Below are 21,057 nucleotides of genomic sequence, written 5' to 3' on the forward strand. Positions count from 1 at the left end.
CATTGTCTATTAAATAAGTTTTTTTAAAAAACTGTCTTTTCTAGACTTCAACTCCTGCACCACTACCGAAGCCTCTACTCACTGAAGCCTCTAGACCCAGACTCAAATTTCCACTCCTACACTGGGCCACTCACACAATGACCACTCTGCTTGAGCTATCCTTCCATTCAATATCCATTAGTGAAGTGCCTGTGCTCATCACTGAGCTCAAAAGAACCATGGGGAGCACTGTACAGGCTAGTATCACTTTTTCTGAAATTGTTGTTCTCTATTGACAATAGCATTCTCTTATACTTACCAACACAAGATACGAAACAAACTAGTTGAGTTGAGGAGAATTGGCGTAGCAGTTAGTACAATGCTATCACAGCACCAGCAACCCGGGTTCAAATCTGGCACTCTTTGCAAGGAAATTGTACGTTCTTCCTGTCTCCACACAAGTTTCCTCCCATGATCCAAAGACATATGGGGTAGTAGGATCATTGGTCACACGAGTGCATTTGAGTGCATGGGCTTGTGGGCTGGAAGGGCTTATTACTGTGTTGTATCACTAAAGGTTTAAAACAAATTCTCATACAGCCAACCAAAAAGTAATTTTTCACAATTGTTTTACAGAGTGGAACAAATGGATTAAAATATAGGCAGAAGTTGCATATTAATCACAGACATACAAATTTAGCTTTGAGGAGACATTGAAGTTCATAACATCATTTTATGGTTTAACATGCTAATAAAAACTAATCAATAAATACTAAGTTTTATACTCAATGCAACTATAAAGTCAGGACCATTTTTATGAAAGTGTGATGCTATTTATTTTATTATTTTAAAGTCACAATTTTAAATGCTGAAAATAAGATTTGCCATTTCAAATTGGCAACAAAAGATTTCTATGGAGGATAAGGGTGACTTTTGAGGTTTTGAAAATCATGAGCGAGAGAAGGTTCATCTCACAAGCAGTCCAACAAGTCAACTCTAACATTCATACAGTAATATAAAAGTAGAAGGGCAAGAGCACATTACAGTGTGTAGTATTACAGTGAAAGGATTAATTAGTACGTAGTTAGGGCAGCACGAGATCACTATTAGGAGGTTCACTTAGGAGCTTGATGGCTGGAGGGAAGAAATGGTCTTTGAATCTGTTGTTGCATGATCTCACACTTTTGATCCTTCTCCCTGATAGGGGGGAGGGGAGAATGTGGCGGCCATGGTTGGAAGGATTCTTCCGCGTGCATGCCTTTCCAATAAAGTGGGAGGTGCAGATGGAGGAGAGGTAGATTTGTAAGATGTTCTGATGTGAATTTTCTGCATCTGCACTTCTTCTGCACTTGGCTCTCAAATCCTTCCTGTATTCCATCATTTGAACCTGGCCTACATGTTTGGTGTTGTCAGTGAATCAAGATGGAGTTGGCTATGCAGTCATGGATATGGAGGGAGGATGGCTGACTGAGCACTCATTCTTATGGACACCAATTTTGAATATGATTGGGAAGGAGGCAATCTGTTAGACTGGAAGTCAAGGATCCAGTTACAGAGGGAAGGTGCTGAAGCCAAGGTCTCAGTTTGGGGATGACTTTACTAGGGGCTATGGTATTAAAGATTCAGTTAATAAACAGTTAAACATAAGTGACCTTGGAAACCAGGGCCAGGTAGAGAGTCAGAGACACAATGACTGCCATGAACCCCATAGATGGCAATCAAATTGAAGTGGGCCAAGATTGGCCAAGAGGTGAGAAATTATATCAAAACATTTCATGACGACGTGGATATCAGAGCCACGGGTCGATAGTCATTTATGATGCATTTCTTCAGGATTGGTCATGATAGTTCCGGTGTGAGAGATTAAATATATGTGGAATCAGCCACCAGCTGATCTGCACAGGCTTGCAAGACACATCCAGGGACTCCATTGGACCACTCGCATTCCACACGTTCCAGAATGACAATCTGATGTCACCACCACTGACAATGGGTGCAGTAGTGCACGAGGTATAGAGATATTCAAAGGTAACTTGAGGGGTGAATGTTTCACAGAGGGTGATGGGTATTAGGAAAGAGTTTCCAGAGGTAGTGATAGTGATAAAAAATGAATAATGTCACAGTTCCATTATAATTACTTTACATTTGAAACTTTTTACCAAATGAAGGTTTTCCCCTCAGCAAATCATATTTTATTCCTTCACCAATGTAGCTAATTAAGAATTTTAAATCCTGGAACAAGTTAGGTGATAAATTTGTACATCAGCCGGGACCAATGCCTGAAGAAGGCGTACAAAATCAGTGAACCGGTGCGGACTCGAAAGGCCAACATGGCCTGTTTCCGCTCCATAAATGGTTATATGATTATGGTTAATGTTTTTTGCTGCAAACCAAAAGACCACAAAGTGACAAGTGCCAAATACTGCTGGAAGCTGGTACCATTCTTCTGCAAGGTAAGAAAAATGAATGGACAATAGGGCATTAGAATAGACCAGCTTGGGTCACTAAGCCATTGTATTCTAAAAATGATTCCCAAAGTTACTTCCTAATTGACAAAGTTCTCACAGTTCAGGTCCTTCCTGCTATAAAGAACAGATCCTGTCCTCGTATCTGAAGACATTTCTTTTTGTGAAAGTCTCTGGCATTCATATACATTGAAAACTAATCAAAATCTATAAAATGATTAACAAGTAAATTTTTGAAATCAATGAAGAAAATCTTGAAAACATTTAAATAGAATAGTAATGAATGCAGTTTCAACCTTGAGTTTTAAAAATAAATTGGATAAATACATGGATAGGCAAGGTCTAGAGGGTTATGGAATGAGAGCAGGTCAGTGGGACTAGCTAGTTTTATTGGTCGGCCCTGACCAAAAGGGTCAAATGGCCCGTTTCCTGTGCTGCAACATTCTATGGTTCTAATTAATTTTTAAATGGTTTGTAATTTGTTTCTTTCAGAAACATTGTTCTCCACTGAAATGACTGGAGTCACGAAGCTTGGCAAAAGATTCTGCTGGAAAGTTTACAATTGTAACTGTTGGTAAATGGTAGGACACTGGAGCCCTGTCATTGGACTGCCTGAGAAAGTTCAATTATCAGAGTGTAGTCAAAACGTCAGGGCAAGAAACTCTCAGGAGGTTCATGATTCCTGTGATCATCTTTCAGAGGCATTTTAGTTTTTATTCTTGTTCTCCTTGCCATAAATAAAATTGATACAATTGTTAGGACTTCATCCATTAATCCTGGAGATATTTTGACAGTCAGTCAGGTATTCCATCATAATCATGAACACTAGAGCACAGAAACAGGCCCCTCAGTCTACTTAGACCATTCCAAACTATTATTCTGCCTCGTCCCATTGACCTGCACCCAAACCATGGCCCTCTATACCGCTCCCCCCCCATCCTTAATCATCAAGAAAAAAATCATGACATTTTAATTATGAGTGGAAAGGTTTACTTTACCTGCAGAAAATTACATGATCCAGTTTCCTCTTGAGCTTGGATTTTTAAAGCTGACATATTAATACAATACACCAAACATTTTGATTCTGTCCTACCTATAACTGCACAGAAAATTTGAGCCTTGTGTGCACAGAAGCAGAATGCATATTAACCCTGGTGTTTAGCTACTGGAGGCCCATGTTCCTACTATTATTTTTTCTTAAACCAAGAATTGGAGGAAATAAATACAACTGCATGTGCTTTGTTCTCTATTCAGTCAAGATACTTACACGAGGACAGGTTTTCCAGCAACCTTTGGATGCCTCAAGACATTGGCCACAGTATCTTTAACTTCTTCCATTCGATCAATATCACTGGAGTCCAAAACAAAAATAACACCAAAGGATTCTGCATAATAGTTCTTCCAAATATCTCGGATTTTTTTACCTCCTCCTAAGTCATAAATGGTGACTTCAAATGTTTCTTGTTTTAAATCAATTCTTGAAAACCCCACTGTGGGAGCCACATCCTCTGGGGATTCTGTAAAACAAACAAAAAATATACAAAATGCCAGAAATTTGAAATAAAAACACTTTAGATATTTAAGGACAGGCAGTATCTAATGTTTCATTTACCTCTGGTTTCCTCACATATCCCAAAGACTTGTAGGTTGGTAAGTCACCTGACCATTGTAAATTGATAATAAGTGGGGAGAGCTGATGAGAATGCAGTGAGACTATGAGATATCCAGATGTCAACATAACTCAAAATTAAGTCCATTTATCCAGAGTTTCAGATCTGAACTACTCAATTTTAAAACTCTCATCACTAGTTCACTTGTTCAGTTTTCTATTCCTTCTCCAGCCATGTACATCTATCTCAGCATGTATATTTATAATTATTGCACATTCCAAATGTAAACATGACAGCTGTGCCTTCAACTGCTAAAGTGCCATAAATTCCCCCCTCCTTACACCACATCAATTTCCTAACTCTTCCCATCGAGAGCACAATACTTAAAGCCTCCATTTGATTGAACTTTTGGTCCTGTGCTCCAATTCAAAAGCAGCTCAATGTCAATTTTCCATTTGATAGCATTCCACCCTTCTCGTATGTTTATACTAAATGAAAGTGTTCCATAACCTAGCCAAGCCATCCCAATACAGTTACAATACTGGCATTTCCCCAACGATGTAGGGAAAAAAAACTAATACCATTCTGAATACAGTACAGTCGTGCATCTACTTGTGCCTGCATTACATTCTGGAAGTGGGGACGCAAATAGATTTGGGCATGTCAATTATAGGTGAAGTACACTGTACAACAAAAGATACCATGACACATACATATTTACCTAAACCTCTATATTTTACATGGTGACTTCGGACATGTTTCCGATCGGTCATTGCCTGATCGAGTGTAAGTCAACGTATGGCTGTACAATAAGCAGGATCTTCAATTCAGACCTCAATCATCAATGAAGTGCTGGAAGGTGCCATCAATACCTGTACACCCACTTGTGGATGTCCAGTTTGGATTTTACTAGAACCACTTGGGTTCAGATTTCATTTTGGATGAAACAGAAGAGCCAAGTTTCAGAGGTGACAAAAAAAAAATGATGGCCCATAACAAAAACATTTGTGCAAATATATCAAGGAGCCCTGATACAAGTGAAAGAAATGGTTATTAAGTAGAATAACTTCAGTGGGTGCTTTTAGTTGTAAGTTCATTGTCCCATCTCTACTTCATCACTGCATACCTCAGAACAGTAGGCTAAGTCTGATTGACCATCTTCAGCTTCATCATTAACCATACTTCCAGTAGATCAGAAGTAAGGTTCATTGGAAATGTTTAACCCAATATACAGCTACATGCAGCAAGACCTGGACAACATTCAACCTGTAAGTGGTTATCTGGATATATGGAAAGTCAAGTCACACGGTAAAGACGAGATAGCATTTCTCCAGGTCCACAAAGCATATTTACATAAATATAACTTAGAACAGAAGTTAAACACATTTCAAATATTAAAAGACGTATACAGTAACAGTCTACGGTACTCTATCGACAAATGTTTTGAGAATTCAGAAGCCTGATGGTTTGGGAGAAAAAGCTGTTGCCTGATCTGGACATAACCGTCTGTGTACTGCAGAACCTCTTACCAAGAAAAGGGAGGACAATTTACTTGATAGGTGTGTAGAGTCCTTCACAATGTTTACTGCCTTTCGCCTCCATCGAGTGTTGTAGATGTCCCTAATGGTAGGACGAGAGCCCCCAATGATCTTTTCCACTGACTTCACTATCCTCTGCAGAGTCTTACAGTCTGAGGAGGTACAACTTCCAAACCAGGCAGTGATGAAGTTGGACAGGATGCTCTCAATACATCCTCTGTAGAATGTAGTGAGGTTGGAAGGTGGGAGACGAACTTTACTCAGCCTTCACAGGAAGTAGAGGTGCTGCTGGGCTTTCTTGGGTATGGAGCTGCTGTTAAGTGACCAGGTGAGATTCTCTGCCAAGTGCATGCCAAGAAACTTGATATTCTTGACGACCTCAACTGTGGATTGTCAATGGTCAATGTGGTGTAGTTTCTCTTTTCTCTCTCCCCCCCCCCCCACCCCCCCCACCCCCAAACTGGGCCCTATATAAAAACCTGGACAATACAAGAGATGCAAATGGTTTTAAGAATCACGTTTGGATGGAAAGGACAGCAAAGATCAAAATAGAAGTTCCACAATAGAGCAAAAGGCAGGAGGAATTATGGTAAATATATATTGCAGAATGATAATTGGGGCAAGAAAAAAGGGTCCAAATGAGTTGTAAATCTCAAATGCAAATGTCTTACAAAAAAAAGTCAAAGTAATTGTGATCTGGAGCTCAAAAGACTAGTGTAAAAGGATAGAAAGTTACCAACTTAATCATTAGGCGCTTCCCTCAAGCTACATTGAAACAGTATAGGAGGCAAAAGGTCAAAGTAAGAAATTTTAAAGTTCAAGTTAACGTTCCTATTGCAGTCAAAAAAAAATTGTAATCCAAAATTCAATCTGAATGTAATATTTTCAGTGTAGAGGTGTTTTACAGCACCTACCAAAAATCTATGCAAAACACCACGGTAATGCACAGAGCAAGGAAAAGGGGCTTACTAGACTTAAAATATCACCTTTATATCAAGAGCAGCAGGACCTAAACACCACAGAACTGGCATAGTTAGAGTATCAGCGAATGAATAAATGTAGTCATTAGAATCCATCTTAAAAAAGCAGCCATTTTCAATGTGGGCCGCACAGTGCATTTAAGGAGGGCCATGGACTGAAATCCTAATTTTTTTTTTAGTCAGTTGGAGAGAAGTACAGAAGAAACCAACCAAACTTACCCAGAAAGGGAAGGGGGCTATAGCCGAAAGGAGGTCGAGAATGGCTGCCTTAAAACATTCTAACCAGCTGTACTTCCTCAATTTCCAGCTGACACACAACCAAAAATCAATGATGTATAATGTGAATCTACTTGCCAGACAGCACCCACCTGCAAACAATCAAATTACACTTCTTGGATTTCTGGCAAGAGTGGCAATCTGCTGAAATACAACTTGCCAGAGATTAGATTTTCTAAAATGTTAGGTTGGTAAATGAATGTTTGGTTAGTAAATTCAAGAAATATAGTGGCATTGGATAACCCAGCAAATCCCATCCCTGCCACAGCATATGCATTGAAAGGGAAAGAGGATCAATTTTTGGAAGAATGCTCTACCAGGACCTCCTCTGCTGTATTGTTAAGTCTGTGGGCAACCACGAAAGACAACACCAGAAAAATTTTGAAAATTATTTTCAAAGCTTATTTTGAGTTGAAAGACATTAAATACATTTCAAAGAGCCAATGGACCATCAAATGCTTTTTGGCTCTAAAAATTGCAAGCTGCCACTTAACACTGCCAGTGATATTTAAATAGGTTCCATCAATCAAACAGATCCAGGAAATTGAAAAATGTTTCCCCACAACAGAAAACTTTTTTTTTACTATTTTTACCTATCTGTTGCTGAGTTTATAAAAAAAAACATATACTGACCACAAGCTGAAAAGTATGTGTATGGCTACTCAATAAAAATATTCTAATCACATCCTCATCAAATATTGGAAACTTCAAATGTGGGTTTCTTCTGTGCAAGTACCAAGCCTTCTTGGCTAAAAAAAAAATGCCACTTGTGCAATATAATTAAATGACTAAAATGATTCTAAATAAATTCTGAGTATTAAAATCAAGAGGAGCCACAACATCCTGATAAACAAAAATCAAGTTACATTTAGTGTTTTGAGGCAGACTTAGCTTAAAAACTCAATGTATTTCCAGAGGTTCCTTACCTCCTTGAATCCCTTTTAAAGCTGCAGTTTTTCCCGCATTATCCAATCCCACCATCACTAGAGTGACTTTCCTGTGAAATAAACATTTTGCATTAATTATGAACACTTCTTTCATTCTCCAGACTAGAAAAATAAACAATTTTAAAATGTGTGACCCAGAAATATAAATCATTGATATATTGTTTACCAATAAAATCACTTTTTTCAGAATTATATTACCACCACAACAATAATGCTCTTGCATGTTCCAGCAAAATAAGCAAAGGATATGGATCCTCAGGCACATTTCAGGGAGCAATTAACGTGGAAAGCTGAAAGAACAAAACCTTGCAGTGATTTATCAATAATTTTAAGGGTCTGTGAGTAAATGAAGTTCAAAGTAATCAGAAATATGTGAGGAGGGGGCATGACAAGATGGCATAGAAGAAAGATGTGTATTCCACCTTTCCCCAGCTGGATCGCTAAATACCTGGTTTTTAAAAAGCATAAAAGTGGTTAAAAATAATATTTACAGTTGTTTAAATAACAGTGATTTATGATGGCATCCAATGTGAAAAAAGTTAAACCTCAACTTCAGAAAAAATTACCATACAAAAGTGCGGAAGAATTGAGGCCTACCTGCATAGCTGAATCCATGGAATCGTCGTTGGGAGTCTCCAAGCCTCAGAGGACTCCAACCCGTTCGAATTTGACTCCGGCGCCGATCCTGCCTCCGCAAGATGGCGCCGACACCTTGGTGAGCTCTGCCGTTGCCGACCCGCTTTCAAGTGAAGCCGTGCGTGCGGGCGGCACAGCCGACAAGGGGACCCGCGAACCCGCTGGGCGGCCGGTAGCGCGCAGTGTATGGTCAGAGGACGCTCCTGCGCGTCTGACGGCTTTGCCTGGCCTGCGTGGGGCATCCTGGGGTCGAGAATTGCTAGATAAAGTATGGGCTGTGGGGGAGCCCAAACGCCGGCGTCCCGAAGAGGTTGGGGCGCCGGCGTCGAGTGTCCAGATCCGCAGCCGTTCAGCCAAAGGACCTACGATGACTGAGGAAGAAGAGGAACTTACCTTATTGGAATTTGTCCAGGAGGAGGAGCCTGTAGTTAAAGGAGGTAGATCTCAAAAAGTGGAAGTGAAATCTGGAATGGATTCAGTGTTTACTGTTTTGGAGGGGATTGCTTGTCAAATGCATAATATGTCAAAACAAATATCAACTCAAGTGAATCAAGGATTTATGAAGATAAAAATGAATACCCTGTGTGATGAAATGACAATTGTGAAACAGGAAATGACTGTAGTTGAGACTGAAATTAATAGATGTATAAAATCAGTTGATACTGTGCAAGATAATTTTAAGAAAATTGAAACAGCCTTTTCTGAGTGTCAAAATCAAGTGGAACATAATAAAGAAAAAAAATGGAAAAAGTGGAAGTTTCTTTTGTAGATTGGGGAATTCAAAAAATGGGATTTAATGAAGAAGATTGATTCGTTGGAAAATCAAAGCCGAAGGAATAATGTGAAAATAGTTGGTCTTCCAGAGGGCATTGAAGGTGCTGATCCTATAAAATTTTTTAAGCACTGGATTCCAGAGGTGCTGGGTAAAGAGCTTTTTCTTGAAGGCTTGGAACTGGATAGGGCTCACAGAGCTCTGAGAAGAAAACCACTTCCAGGACAAACACCGAGGGCAGTCTTGGTTCGTTGTTTAAAAATCCAAGATAGAGAAATTATTTTACGTATGGCAGTACAGAAAGCACTGCAGAATCAGTCTCCATTAATGGTTCAAAATAATAGTATTCTTTTATGCCGATTTGCCAAGAGGTTATTAGAAGACAACGAGAATTTAATACGGCCAAAGATGTTTTGTGGTGAAAAGGCTATAAGTTTGCTTTTCATTATCCTGCAATTTTGAAGGTTTTTTTATGGAAATTTTCAATCTCAATTCTTTGAGAATGATCATGATATTTTGGTTTTTACTAATTCTTTGCCGGAATTGTGAAGAAATGGGTGTTCTCCTCCGTTGCCTCCTAAGAGGAGGGTAAATGGAAATGGAAAGTATGGAAAGAAAGAAGAGTTGACACAAAGTCTTCTTGATGTTGAAGATCCGGAGCAGTCGTTGGGCTTGGAATCATTGGGCTTAATATATGCACTATCTTTTATTGTGTTTGATTAAATAATAAATATGTATCTGGCTGGGGGGGGGGGGGGGGGGTGGGATAACACTGAAAACTTTGATAGTCATCTGCCGCTAGTAGGTTTAACACACCCAGATTTTTACGGTATTACTACCTTTGGGTGGTTTTTTTTGTATTTTTCTGTAATTTTTGGGAGGAATTATAGAGGGAACATTTTATAGTGTGCAAATATACAAGTAGTTTAAAAAGATGTCGAAATTGAATTTTTCAACTTTTAATGTTCAGGGATTAAATCATCCAATTAAGAGAAAGAGAATATTGTCTTATATATATCAAAAAATTAAAATTGATACTGTTTTTTTTTTAAAAAAGAAACACATTTGACTGAAAAAGGACATTTGAAATTGAAAAGAGGTTGGGTTGGTCATGTTTTTTCTTCTTTTAATTCTAAGGCAAGAGGAGTAGCAATTTTGATACATAAAAATTTACCCTTTGAATTGGAATCTTCAGAGGGGAATGCTGCCAGATTTATTTTTGGTATCAGCACATTTACAAGGTAGAGTATTAAGAGCTGAATATAAAAGTAGAGTTATATCAGATCATTCATTATTACTTTTTTCTTGTGAAAGTTCGGAGGTAGTACGTCCGTCGTTTAGATGGAGGTTTAATGCAATGTTATTGAAAAAACCTGAGTTTGTTACTTTTGTTAAAGAACATATTTCTTTATTTTTGACCGAGAATGTTAATTCTGTGGATAGTCATTTTGTAATATGGGATACTTTAAAAGCTTATTTGAGGGGGCAGATTATTAGTTATTCTACGAAAGTTAAGAAACAATATGGCAGAAAGTTTAGAGTTAGAAAATAAGATTGCTGAGTTAGAGAAAGATTTTCAGAAAGATGTAACAGAAGATAAATAAGTCATATTAGCGAGGTTGAAATTACGTTATAATACTTTACAAACTTATCAGTTTGAGCGTTTAATTAATCAATCTAAACAACATTATTATGAGTTGAGGGAAAGAGCTCATAAGGTACTTGCTTGGCAATTGAAAGCTGAACAGACATCTCGGATTATTAATGCTGTTAATAAGAATTCAAAAGTTACATAAACCTCAGGAAATTAATGACCAGTTTTATTCATTTTATTCCAAAAAAAATAGAGATCCATTAAAAGTGTCTTCATATAGACCTATTTCTTTATTAAATGTAGATTATAAAATTATAGTGAAAGCATTAGCTAACAGACGATAAATATTTACCTAAATTGGTACATATTGATCAAACAGGTTTTATTAAGATTAGAAATGCATCAGGCAATACATTTTGATTAATTACTTTGGTTAGCGTATATTAAAAGCAACCTAACCATCCTATGGTAGTTGCATTAGATGAAGAAAAAGCTTTTGATAGGGTTGAGTGGAATGTTTTATTTAAAGTGTTAGAGAAATTTAAATTCAGCCCTTCTTTTATTGGTTGGGTTAAGGCTTTATATACGAACCCAAATGCTAGGGTGGTGACAAATGGACAGATTTCTTTACCATTTAAATTGACTCGTTCAACTCGACAGGGCTGCCCGTTGTCACAAGCCTTATTTGCGTCGGTTATTGAACCGTTAGCTCAGGCTATTAGACAAAATGAAGAAATTAGAGGGATGAGGGTTAAGAATGAAGAATATAAAATTAACTTATTTGCGGATGATGTGTTGGTATATTTGACCGAAACGGAACAGTCATTGAAACAATTGCAAGAGTGTTTGTTAAAATTTGGAGAATTATTGGGATATAAAGTTAATTGAAATAAAAGTGAAATTTTACCGTTTTGGAGTGGGAGATTATTCTGAATTTAAAACAATTACAAAATTAAGGTGGACAAGTAAAATTAAATATTTAGGTGCGTTTATGGATACGAATTATCAATCATATCAATTAAATTATGTACCTATATTAAGATGGATTAAAGCAAATTTGAATGTGGAAAGATCTTCCATTAACTTTGATTGGTCGGGTTAATTGTATTAAAATGAATATTTTCCCTCAAATTCAATAATTATTTCAGTCATTACCTTGTTTACTCTCTAAGGGCTTTTTTCAAGATTTGAATAAAGCAGTGCGAGAGTTTTTATGGAAAGGTAAATTAGCTCGAGTGGCGTTGCATAAACTTACATGAAAGTATACATTGGGCAGACTACAATTACCACATTTTCAAAGCTATTATGAAGTGGCCCAGTTGAAGTTTATTAGTAGATTGATGGATTTAGATCAGCCTCCCATCTGGGCTAAAGTGGAGATAGCGTGTATTTCTAGGGTTGAAATACATGAATTTATATTTCGTTGGAATTTGATTTTGTTACAGCAATATGATATGCGGATATTGAAACATTTGTGAAAGATTTGGTTAAAAAAAAACAGGGTGTTAGGGTCGAAAGATAAATGATCAATTTTAACTCCATTATATAATCAGCTTATTTCTTTTTCAATGTTTAATAATTATTTAAATATTTGGGATTCTAAAGGTATAAAGACAATACAAGATTGTTTTGTAAAGGGGCAATTTCTTTCTTTAAATCAATTGAGAGAAAGATTTGATATACCTGTAAATTCTTTGTTTGCGTATTATCAACTTAGAGCTTTGATAAAAGATAATTACGGTAGAGAGATGATTTTACCTACTTTGTCGAGATTTGAATCTTTGATTTCCTCTATTCTGAAAAAGGGTTATATTTCAGTTATGTATAATTTGTTACAAGATAGTATGGATAAGACAGATTGGGAGAAATCTAAACTTAAATGGGAGAATGATTTAGTATTTATTTTTCCCGAAAATGATTGGGCGAATACGTGTCAGGACAATGTAATTAAATTGACTAATGTAAGATATGGAATGGTTAATTATAATTTTTTACATCAATTATATTTGACCCCGGAAAAGTTTAAAAAAAACATGGGTTTAGTAATTCGGATTCTTGATTTAGATGTGGCTCATATATTGGAACTTTTCTACATCCTGTTTGGACTTGTGTTAAAGTTCAATCATTTTGGCAAGGAATTAAAGTAGTTTTGGAGAAATTATATAATTTTATATTACCGTTAGATCCAAGGATTTTTTTTGTTGGGAAATTTGTATTCGTTAAGGGGAATGGGATTGGATAAAATTCAAATTGCTTTTGTATGTTTGGTGTTATCAGTAGCGCATAAATGTGTTGCTAGTACTTGGAAAGATGATACTGAGATTAATATATCACATTGGCATAATGAATTGAAAGCATGTATTGTTATGGAAAAAATTACTTATAATTTACATGATAATTCTTCTTTTGTTAGTAAGTGGTCTCAGTATTTGAAATATATGCATTTAGATATACTTTGAAATGTTATTAACATTTAGATTATATTTATATTTAAAAATTATATTTTTTTTGCTCCCCTTAAGGAGCTGTAGGGGTGGGAGGGTGGGATGGGTGTTAATGCAAAATCTGTTTTTTTTATTATTTCTATACTGTATGTAATGTTTTTATTATCTTTTAAATAAAGTTTGAAAAAAAAGAAATATGTGAGTAAATTAGTCAAGAACATTTCCTGCAGCAAAGACGGCCACAGTTCAGACCCCACAAGAGGATCTTGAGCAATTTAGGGGTTGGGAGAAGGGAAGAATAGAATAGGGGAATGAAAATAAGTTTTGTGGATGTGATGATAATATCCTTAAAGAAGAAAGTGGAAAATCATTCAATTCAAACAAAGTCCAATAACAATTTTGGGGACATGAAGTAAACAATGAAACACCAGAGTGCCTATAGTACCTTCTTTTATCAACTCTTTCTTCTAAACTCTTCTGCTTATTACATTTAAGTTCTTGGGTCTGGCGACACCAGTTAGATAGAAATCACTGTACTCAACCATTGGCTTAGGGTAGCAAGGTTGGCATAGCCTTTACAGCGCTAGCAACTGGAACCAGACCAGGGTTCAAGACTGCACTGTGCCTCTGTACGTTCTCCCCGTGTCTGCGAGGGTTTTCCCCGGAGTTCCAGTTTCCTCCACTGTTCAAAATGTACTGGGGGCTGTAGGTTAATGGGGTGTAAATTGGGTGGCACGGACTCGTGGGCTTAAATGGCCTATTACCATGCTGTAATTAAATTAATCCTCTCTGTCAGTGTCAGATTCAGTTCCACCATATTTTAGATTTCAAGCAGTGTGCTCTTTTGCACGTGCATGTGTATTTTAAATGATTTTTTCAAGAGGCAACCAAGCTGTAGCTCTGTAGTATTCATTTTAACAAAAACAAAACTGCAAATGAAAAATTGCTATGTCCTAATATCCATTTTAATTTTCAAAAGCACAAATTAACTGAATATTAATTGTAATACTCCAAATATTACCAACAATATTAAGATTGTGATCTTGAACCTCAGAGGAGCCCGAGGAAATGGGCTGAAGTGTTTTTAAAAGTACAAATGAATATTAGAGGCACATTGCACTGGAATTCCCCAGCACTACAATGGGGAAAATCAACCAAACCTGCTGTTGGTGGAAAGACCCATAAATCTGAATGGAGATTCCTATCCTAGAACTAAAATTAGATTTTGTGTTGTTTATTTCTACTTTTTAAAATTAAGAATTCTAATAGTTTTAACAATCATACAAATATATAAAGTCTTATAGACTTCAATAGGAAACAAAACTGATGGAATCTTACTTTCTGTCAAAGGTTGTTGCGACATTTGAGGGACATGGTCTCAGCACTACATTGGATGTGGTCAAGGCCACACTAAAGTATTGCGACACATTTCTGGAATAAAGGCAACCCAGGACAATTGGACTAGTGAACCTGAAGCAAGTTAGTACTCATGAGAATGTACTCAATTTGGCTTGAGTGAAGGAAGGAAGACAAGCTGTGGTACTTAATTCACAGTAAATGGTTTATTTTCCTCTCATCGCAATCACAAATGTGCAAGAAATTAAGGTATTCCATGCAACAAAACAAAAATTAAGTGTTAAACAAGTATGAAAATGCAAGAACACAAATCATTTTACCAGCATCCACAGTACTTTTTAAAAATATCTTTGCTAGATTAATCTCAACCAAATTTATATTGTTATCAAATAAATAAAATCACTGAAGCTATTGAAGCACAAACGGAATATGAAGTAAATATTTAATGTTGGAAATGATTAAATCCTTTCATTTGATAGTTTTGTTTCCCAAGATGGTACTGGGAAGAGGCTACACATTGCAAGCAGCAGAGCAGAGAAACCTACCCCTTTTGCTACAATATTCGTGTTTAAACGTTCTAAAGCTAAGGTAAACAGCACAGAACATCACTGTTACAGACAGGCTTAATTTAAACCAGTTAAAGGAACTAACCATTCTACGATTTCAGTGTACCAAGCCAAGTCATCAATGTTTGGAATGTTGTTGTCATGGTCGCGTACTTACCTTCGTCAAGAGAAGGGTGAGAGCATCAGGATCACCCTGTGCGGCAGTGAACCAATGACAAGGTCAGAAGAGAAAAAACACACAAATACTGGAGAAATTCAGCAGGTCAAACAATGTCTTTATGTTGAAAAGGTAAAGACACATCAATCACCAATGTTTCAGGCTTGAGCCCTTCATCAAGTCGTGGGGGAACATGAGAGATGTCTGAACAAAAGGGGGAGGGGAAGTGGTGAGGGTAGGAGATGATAGTGGGAAGGGGGGGCAGGGGGGAGAACTGCAGGAAGGTGGAGAAACTCAGCAGGTCAGAGGAGTTTAGCTGGGAGGTGTTTAGCTGGGAGGTGTTTGGGGACTTGAAGAATGTAATGTGTCTAGAGAATAATAAAAGAAAGTTGACTTCTTAGAGTGGTGTATACTTTTAGTTTTTTGTAAGCTATGTTAAATCGGTGCTGTTACAAAGTCAAACTATGGACAAAGCCAAAAATAAAACATTGAAAAACACTCAAATGCTAGAGACACTCGGCAGGTCAAAAAGTGCCTTTACGGAGGAAAGATAAAGATGCATCATCAACTGAGTCACACTCTCAAGCTCACTTGTCTGTCCACGGCCTTTCACGCTACCCTAACCGAACCGCCCGCAGAATGGAGGAACAACACCTCATTTTTCATCTGGGCACTCTCCAACCCCAGGACATGAACAACGAACTCACTATATTCCACTAATTAGCTTGCCTCCCCCACCCCCATTAACTAGTTATTTTCCACTTCCTACTTCCTTTCTCTTTCCACCTAGCCTAGACTCCTCCCCCCCCACTTCCTGCAGTCTTCCCCCTCCCCTCCACCTATTATCTCCCAACCTCACCATCCCCTCCTTCCCCCTTTTGTTTGGACATCTCTCATGTTCTCCTATACCTTAATGAAGGGCTCAAGTCTGAAATATTGGTGATGTATCTTTATCTTTGCTAATAAAGGCACTGTTTGACCTGCTGAGTTTCTCCAGCATTTGTTTTTTTTCACTTAACCACTGTGTCAACAGAATTCCGTGTTTTACCAAAAATAAAACATTGCTCAGACTAACATGGTTTGAAGTCATTTAAATGAGCTACTAGTCACAAGGTCAGTAAAAACAGATCCTGCAAGCATTGCCTTCAGAAATGTGGCCATTGGAGTGGGCTCCATGTAAAACTGAAGCTCAGGGGCATGTGCCCTTCCCCCCAGCATCCTGTGCCCCATCCCTAGTATCCTTCTGGCTAATGTATAATGTTTGGAAAATAAAAATGAGGGCTAAATGGAAAGACTGCTGTACCACAAGAACATGAGGAATTGCAGTGTATTCTGCTTCACAAGGACATGGCTCAAACCCTCACCCCACAGTCTGGACTACTTCCTCAGGTAAAGAAAAAAGTGGCAGTGTATGCTTCATGATAAACTCTACATAGTGTTTAGACATACCAATCTTGTGCCAGGGCTGCTCCCCTGGTGCTGAAGTGTTGACCCCTCCACCTCCTGAGGAAATTCACCTTTGTTGTCCTGATTACAGTCTGTACCCTTCACTAGGCAGATACTAAGCTAGAACTGGACGATCTACACACAATGATCAACAAACATCATACGGTGCATCCTAATATCTTCTTAATCTTCATCAGAAACTTCAACGAGGCCAGCTTACTGAAGGCCCAAGCCCAAAATACTGATTATCCTTTACTTCCCGTGGATGATGCACAACATGCTGCGTTTCTCCAGCACTTAAAGAAGGTACTCCATACCACATCTCCTACAAAACCAGGGTATTAAACACTCTCAATCACTACTACACCACCATCAAGGATGCATACCACTTCAGTCTACACCCACACTTTGGAAAGTCAGACCACCTAGCTGTGGTCCTCCTTCCTGCATACAGGCAGAAGGTGAAGAGTACAGAGAAAGTAGTGAAAACTGGACAGAGATGGTCTGGGAAGGCAGAAGAGTGGCTTCATGATTAGTGGACTAGGCCATGTTCAAGGACTTGATGGCAGATCTAAATGAATATGCCACAGTGGTTACCAACTTTATAAGGAAATCCACTGATGAGTGTGTTCCCAACTAAAAACATTGGGTATACACTAACCAGAAGTCATGAATGAATCAACAGACCCATAAATTTTAGAATATCAGGTTTCTAGGTTTCAGATCAGGAGATTCAAGAATATACAGAAAGATCTGGTACAACCTCCTGAAGGCCATTAACAATGCAAAGAGACAATTCCAGAACAGAATGTCTAAGTTTAAGAACAGTTTCTTTCCAACAGCTATCAGGTTCTTGTAAAAACTTAGTGAAGACAACTAAGAATAAGAAGGTGATTAGGAAAGAAAAGATAAATTATGAAAGGGGCTATGCAAATAATATCAAAAAGGATACAGAAAGTTTTTTTAAATATAGAAAGTAAAAGAATGTTCGAAGTAGACATCGAATCGATAGAAAACTGTAATGGGAGACAAGGAGATGGCAGAGGAATTGAATGAATAATTTGGATCACTGTGGAAGACATTAGTAGCATATCAGACTCTCATGGCTCTCTCAGAAGTGAAGTGAGTGCAGTCAAGATCACAAATGAGAAGGTATTTGGAAAGCTAAATGGTGTAAGGGAAGATAAGTCTCCTGGATGGGATGGAATGCACCCTCTGAATGAAGTAGCTGCAGAGATTGTGGAAGCATTGGTAATGATCTTCCAGGAATCAATGGATTCTGGCATGCTTCCGGAGGACTGGAGGATCGCAAATGTCACTCCACTGTTTAAGAAAGGAGCAAAGCAGCAGAAAGGAAATTATATCTGTGGTTGGGAAGCTGTAGGGAGTCGATTGGTAAGGATGAGGTTACAGAATACCTGGAGATGCATGAAAAGATAGGCCCAAGTCAACATGGTTTCCTTAAAGGAAAATCATGCCTGACAAATCTATTGCAATTTTGTGAAGAGATCACAAGTAGGATAGACATGGCAGATGCAGAGGATGCTGTGTATTTGGACTTTCAAATAGCCTTCAACAAGGTGCCACACACAAGGGTGCTAAACAAGATGCTGAGAGCCCTTGGAATTACAGGAAGGATACTAGCATGGGTAGAGCAATGGTTGATAGTCTATTTTTAATTTAATGTATACTATTGCAGTTTTATTTTCCTCATGTAATAATTCTGGAAAATACACACTAAACAATGTATATAACAATAAACATGATCATTCTAATTTAAATTACTGTCTAACATACAGGAAACACATCTTTGCAAACTTTTGAAAACCCATACTTGCCAGTTTGTGAGAATTGGTTTTGGAAATATCCTTGGCTCTAGTACACTGATATCTACATTGTCATGCAAGGTGACTTTCATATCAAATTCAGTTGCATGCAAACCTATCATGTAGAACTTCATCGTTAATAGCTAGTCCAAAGTAAACGTTTAAAATCATACCGGATGGGTTCTCGCCAACGTTTTAGCCATAAGCAGCAGTTCGCCATGAGCCTAAACATTTCTTCGCTGAAAACCTGGAGGATCAAACTTCAGTGAAGAAACAATATCTGTAATGGAATGAAGAAAGCTTGCATCAAGCAGTTTACAAGTAGGTACTTTCAAACTTATCAAAAACAATGTTATACCATGAAAATAAAAGGATTAACTATTTTGAATACTTGTACCGTACTAAACAAGTATGAAGATGATACAAATTGTTATTTTATTACTGATGTCAATAGCCAGGTTCTTTCTACCCAGATGAATAGATAAGCAAACACAAAACACTGGATGGAGAAACTCAGTAGGTCAGAGTGCATCAGTGAAAAAAGAAACAGATCACCAATGCTACCTTACCTGCTGAGCCTTTCCAACATTTATGTTTTTGTTTCATATTTCCAGAATTTCAAGTCACTTTTCCTCATTCATATTCTACATGTTGAGTTTAGAACTGTGCAGTTGAATGCAGTGATAAAAAATGATTCCTATTAACATTGAGAATTAGTTTTACTAAATTAAATCAAAAACATGACGTGTGTTATGTTTACACCATATGGATACAAAATTCTTATATCATCAGATTTACTAGGGCGAAAGGAAAAAGTACATGAACAAGGAACAGAGGAAAGAAAGAAAAGAGTTTTAATTAGCATGGGTAGAAGGATGTTCAACTGTAAATGTTACATTAATGCCAGTGATGACCATCCAAAGTTTTGCTCACAAATCACGTTATGCTTCATTTCTGTACTGAGGAAAGTGCATCATTGAGGGGGAAGGTTGGACACAAATTGGGAATAAATTGGCAACACCTAATGAATCCCAATTTAAAAAAATGCTTTCCTCAAATGCACGTTTGGCCTCATCCTGACAATTAATAAAACATATCTATGTAGGAATTATAGGAGAGTTGAAATGATTGGCCACAGAATGTTCAATCCCACAACCACAAACTCAGAGCATAGGTAGTCACAAAGTTGTCATCAAATCTGAATTTGGTCTCATCAATATAGAGGAATAAATATAGTCATACAGCATGGTAACAGCATGGTAACAGGCCCTTCCAGCTCAAAGGCCCTTATGCTGCACAAATACACCAATTAACCTAGTAACCTGAAGGGTGGTATAAAACCAGAGCATCCGAAGGAAACCCATGCAAACACTGACAGAATGTACAAACTCCCTCTAGACAGCATTCGATTTGAATGCTAACAACACTGCCTCGGTAAAACTGAATGTGGTAGAACAGGTTAGATAATGTGCACGTAAAGCTCTGCTTCATCTGGAAGGTCTATTCACAGCCTTGGATGAAGGTGGGGAAGGCGGCGTGAGAGATGTTGTCTACTTTCTACAATCACAGAAGGAAGTGCCTAAGGGATGGAAGGGATAGGGAGAGAAGAGCAGCCCAGAGAGTCTTTGAGAGTCTTCCCTGTGAAAAATAGATAGGGATGCTGAGAAGATGTGGTTGCTAGAGAGATTGTGCTGAAGTTGGAGGTGTTGGAGGATACTCTGTCAGATTTAGAGGCTGGTGGAAAGGAGTGTGAGGACCAAAGGGAACAGCACATCATATTCCCCCTGGATATCCTCAAACATAATGGCATGAACATCTACTTTTCTAACTGTAGGTAACTCTTGCAGCAATCTGCTTCCACTCTTTCCATTCTTTACCTCAGCCTGTCAACAGCTTTTATGCCCCTTAATGTCACCCCAAACGATTGAAACCAAAAACATTGACTGAACATTTCTACCCATGGATGCTGCCCAACTTGCTGAGTTCTTTTGTGTTTTACTTAAACCACGATGTCCAAAGAATTCTGTGTTTTACCTGATTAATTCTTCCAGGTCATAGCTTTCTCAAGATTCCAGTATCTGTAGATTTTGTGTTTCTCTGACCTGCATAAAAGCTTCTTTTGTCTAATTCACAGATATAACAAAGTGCTTTTATGTTGGAATTGATTATTTCAGACCTTTTGAAGTTAAAAGAGGAAGAAGTATTGTGAAATGTTATAGTGTGATTTTCACTGGTTTAGCTATAAGAGCAATTCATTTAAAAGTTGCCACATCTTTTATCAGTGGTCCTCAGCAAATTATAGCCAGACGTGGTCAAGTGAAAGAATTAAGATATGATCATGGTATCAATTTTGTTGGAGCACAACTGGAGTTGAAGGAAGCGATTAAATATTGGAAGCAGAATCAAATTCATGATGTAATGCTTCAAAAGAGTATTAATTGGATTTTCCACCCTCCTACTGGATC

The 21,057-nt window shown here is 37.8% G+C and overlaps 1 protein-coding gene across 2 annotated transcripts in view; it reads right to left on the reverse strand.

Annotated features, from left to right (window-relative positions):
• arl13b (ADP-ribosylation factor-like 13b) overlaps nucleotides 1-21,057 on the reverse strand; it is a 54,548-nt gene that overhangs the window by 25,997 nt on the left and 7,494 nt on the right. For both annotated transcript variants that reach the window (XM_069889450.1, XM_069889451.1), the window contains exons 2-4: nucleotides 18,766-18,872; nucleotides 7,775-7,845; nucleotides 3,712-3,961 (exon numbers count right to left, since the gene is read on the reverse strand). In XM_069889450.1, the coding sequence (XP_069745551.1) occupies nucleotides 3,712-3,961; nucleotides 7,775-7,845; nucleotides 18,766-18,824 (380 nt within the window). In that variant the 5' untranslated portion in view covers nucleotides 18,825-18,872. The remainder of the gene's footprint in view (nucleotides 1-3,711; nucleotides 3,962-7,774; nucleotides 7,846-18,765; nucleotides 18,873-21,057) is intronic.

Source organism: Narcine bancroftii, chromosome 7 (genome assembly GCF_036971445.1).
Source record: "Narcine bancroftii isolate sNarBan1 chromosome 7, sNarBan1.hap1, whole genome shotgun sequence".
NCBI lineage: Eukaryota > Metazoa > Chordata > Chondrichthyes > Torpediniformes > Narcinidae > Narcine > Narcine bancroftii.